The 3,975-nt window shown below is 46.1% G+C and overlaps 1 protein-coding gene across 2 annotated transcripts in view; it reads right to left on the bottom strand.

Moving 5' to 3' along the window:
- Window positions 1–2,730: 2,730 nt before the first annotated feature.
- efna3a (ephrin-A3a) overlaps window positions 2,731–3,975 on the bottom strand; it is an 83,371-nt gene continuing 82,126 nt past the window's right edge. For both annotated transcript variants that reach the window (XM_048229005.1, XM_048229006.1), the window contains exon 5: window positions 2,731–3,468. In XM_048229005.1, coding sequence (XP_048084962.1) covers window positions 3,350–3,468 — 119 coding nt within the window. In that variant the 3' untranslated portion in view covers window positions 2,731–3,349. The remainder of the gene's footprint in view (window positions 3,469–3,975) is intronic.

Raw genomic sequence — 3,975 nt, 5'->3', positions numbered from 1 at the left:
GCAGACACGTGCCTCTTAGCAAACCTCCTGCCCTGTACATGTAAACACATTCACTCTCCTACCATCCTTCTCAGCTATGAACTCTGAACTGTGACCTCTGACCTTCCCCATTCCCTTCCTGTTGTTTTGACATACCAGAAGCTCTTCCCTGTGCACCCCTTCCCCACATACAGTAGAGACAGTCTTTCCATGTCATGCCACTTTACAGCTACACTGTTTATGCAAACATACCAAACTGAATTGTGATGAACTTGTGGCTTCCAGTTGTGTTTCCATAATGCATTCACAATGAGATGATCACCTAGAACATTATTCTAGATTTCACGTTGTTCTAGATATTAAGGTCTTGTTATCATGCAGATCCCAAAAAGGGACAGAATCCTCTCACAATGGCCCTGTTACTTTCCTATATTAACAGATCAGTTTTCTCCAAGTGTGAAAAATACATGCATCAGTTATTTTGAAGATGTTAAAACATGTCTGATTTGGAAATTTGAGATTAAGATGTGTTAATGAAAAACAGAGAGGATTCCATGTGTTGTTTTTTTTTGCTTATTTCTAACAAAACACATTTAAAGGCGGTACATTTTCTATAGCTTGAGTCTGGTAACTGCTGTACATGAAAATATAGCAATTTGTCTAAACATGTATATTACACACACGCCTCATTGCAATGACATAAAGCTTCATGAGCTATGGAAACACAACTGGAACCAAGTATGACTGTGAGCATGGCTGCCAATAGTTTTAATCGTAGTGTAAAAGTGGCATCAGTCACAGGATGCCTCCCCAGGTCCGCCCCAGCCACAGCGAGTCTTTGACTCTCTCATTCTCCTCTGCTGGTCTGTCTTTATCTCGGCCTTTCTTCAGACTATCTCGGTCTGTTTCAGTTCTCCCTGGTAGTGTGTCCCCGTGGCTTTCCTGGTATGTCTTTATCTACCATTTCAATCTTCTCTTCCCTTCCTCCCTCTCTGTCTCTCTCTCTCTCTTTCTCTCTCTCTCTCCACTGCCACAATTCTCCTTTTACAGTCAGGCACCTTTCAACCTCCTATCCTGCTTCTTCAGAGTCTCTCAGTCTCACTGTCTGTCACTATCTATCTGCATACCGTCCAGTCGGCTGTTTTTTTATCTTTGTCTGTCACAGTCAGTCAACCGTAAGTCAGCCTTACAGCCCTAACCCCCAAATCAGTCAGAGTCTCTCCAAGTCTTTCCTTGTCCATCCGTTCCCCTCCGTGTTCTCTCTCTCCTCCAGTCCTCCCGTCTGTCTAAAGGCCAACGGCCACTGGCGGCGTCTGACGCGTGTCAACGGCAAAGTTTAGAAAATTGTTCTATTTTTTGAGCATCAAATCCATAGATGTGAATGTCGCTACCATTGGGCGTTGGCCTTAAAGTCTTTCCTCAGTCCCGGTCACCTCTTCGTGTCTGACAATCACAGTGGGCTCCACTGAAGCTCTCGGACTTCTAACGGACCATCTACCGTAATGAGTTTCTAGATGAGTGTCCTCATCGAAAAAAAAAAAAGAAAAAAAGAATGTACAAAGTACACCAAAAACTCAATCATAAATTAGAGCACACGCAAAAACAAACTGTTCAAACGAAAACAAAGATAAGCACACGTTTAATGAAACTGATATATAAACCGGCGATATGATACAAAGAAATCCTAGAATGCAGTTTGTTTGTGGTAAAAAAGAAAAGACAAACCGCTGTTTACTTTTGCGCATTTGTACAAGCGTCATTCAAAAAAATGGTGGCTTTGCACAACCACCCACTACTAAGGAAATAGGGTCGTCTCCAAGCAGACCTAAAGCCACTGTCCTACGACCTCGCACCCTAATGAGACTCATCTCTCGGATGCACAGATATGAAAGTCTATCGATCAGTGCTAAAAGAACTACATGTGGCTCGACATAGAGACAACATCTGATCTGGAAACAGTGGATATGCGACATGACTGAAGATAGGCCTCTTTGAAGGTCCATCCCTACTGTTTCAGGGTCATTCGATTCCCTCATCTGAAATGTTGTTGCTAGGTGAGATAGCATGACGACACATTGTCTCTTCTGCACTTGCGATGTACAATTCTACAGTATGTTCTCCAAAAGAAACCCCTACATTTGTTTGCTCTGACGGGGGTCGGGGGTCGGCGCTATGTACAATGACTCCAGAATATTCCAGAGTGTGTGGGTGTTCTTCGTGTTGCAGGTTAAAGGGTGAACACTTGAACTTGTCGGAGTCGCTCACCACACCTTGCAGTTGCCTCAGTCGTCCAAAAGAAACACACTTGGAAAAACACACGCACATACAATTTCGGGGCTTGATCTCTAGCCAGTGCAGGTGGAGTGGGACTGTGACTGCGTCAGAGGCTTGTGAGTAAACAGGACTCATAGTGTCGTAGTCAGCGAGGATTCCAGCTGCTCTGCTCAGGACTGTCTGCAGCTGGAGTCACAGTCTGGCAGCTTGGAGCTGAAGGGCGTGGGTCTTCTTTGTTCTTTTAGAGCACAAACATGTATGTGTGTGTGTGTTTGTGTGTGTATCTGTGTGCATGAGTGAGTGTGTATGTGTGTGTATCTTTGTGTGTGTGTGTGTGTGTGTGTGTGAGTGAGTGAGTGTGTATGTGTAGCTGTGTGTGTGTGTGTGCGTGTGTGTGTGTGTGTGTGTGTGTGTGTGTGTGTGTGTGTGTGTGTGTATGTGAGGTGTGTATGTGTGTATGTGAGGGTATCTGTGTGTGTATGTGTGTGTGAGTGTGTGTGTGTGTGTGTGTGTGTCTCTGTGTGTGTGTGTGTGTGTGTGTGTGTGTGTGTGTGTGTGTGTGTGTGTGTGTGAAAACATGTGTTTGACTGAAGGTTAAAGACACACAGTACCACCTCCTCCTGGGACTACTCTCAGCTCTGCTTAAAAAACAGCATCGGATCTACAGCTAGAATTTGAATGTCTCTTGCCAAAATGGCAGCATTGAAAAAAAAGTGTGAGTTTCAGTATTGTGGATCCAGAAACATTGACTGTGTGTGTGTATGTGTGTGTGTGTGTGTCTAAGTAAGTGTGCGTTTGTGTCAATGAGTTGTCATGAAAGTGTACAAATGGGTTTGTGTGTGTGTGTGTGTGTGTGTGTGTGTGTGTGTGTGTGTTTCTGTGTGTGTGTGTGAGCACTGGATGGGTTCTTCTTCGGGTGGTACCAAACAAGCAGCCCGACGGCACTTGTGACGCTCGCTCCTGATTGGTCGAGCTGATGTTCCAGACACACCCTGGATGGGTGGCGAGGCCCTTGGGGTGGTGGTGGTGGTGGGGGTGGGGGTTCGGGGCCCCCAGGGGCCGGCCGGGGCATGTGGGTGGTCGGGGTGGCGGGTTGCTAAGAGACCAGGGAGGCAGCTAGGAGCAGGGCTGCCACGGTGATGAGCAGGCGGTCTCTAGACGGGCTACTGCCGCTCACGCTCCTCTCCAGCTTGGGAAGGCCGGGGTTAAACTCATCTGAGGAACGAGGAGGAGTAGCAGGAGGAGAAGGAGAGGGAGAAGGAGGAGAAGAAGAAGAAGAAGAAGAAGAAGAAGGAGGGAAAAGAAGAAGGAGAAGAAGAAGAAGAAGGAGAAGGAGGAGAAGAAGGAGGGAAAAGAAGAAGGAGAAGAAGAAGAAGAAGGAGAAGGAGGAGAAGGTGAAAGGGGGGGAAGAGGAAGAAGGAAAAGAGGGAGGAGAAGAAGAAGAAGAAGAAGAAGAAGAAGAAGAAGAAGAAGAAGAAGAAAAGAAGAAGAAGAAGAAGAAGAAGAAGAAGGAGGGAAAAGAAGAAGGAGAAGAAGAAGAAGAAGAAGGAGGGAAAAGAAGAAGGAGAAGAAGAAGAAGAAGGTGAAGAAGAAGGGAAGAGGAAGAAAGAAGGAAAAGAGGGAGGAGGAGAAGAAGAAGAAGAAGAAGGAGAAGGAGGAGAAAAAAGGTGAAAGGGGGAAGAGGAGGAAGGAGAAGGAGGAGAAGAAGAAGGGGAGGAGAAG

The sequence above is a fragment of the Alosa alosa genome, chromosome 20, assembly GCF_017589495.1.
Source record: "Alosa alosa isolate M-15738 ecotype Scorff River chromosome 20, AALO_Geno_1.1, whole genome shotgun sequence".
Lineage (NCBI taxonomy): Eukaryota > Metazoa > Chordata > Actinopteri > Clupeiformes > Clupeidae > Alosa > Alosa alosa.
Note: the sequence above shows the minus strand (reverse complement) of the source record. Positions and strands in the feature narration are given on the sequence as shown.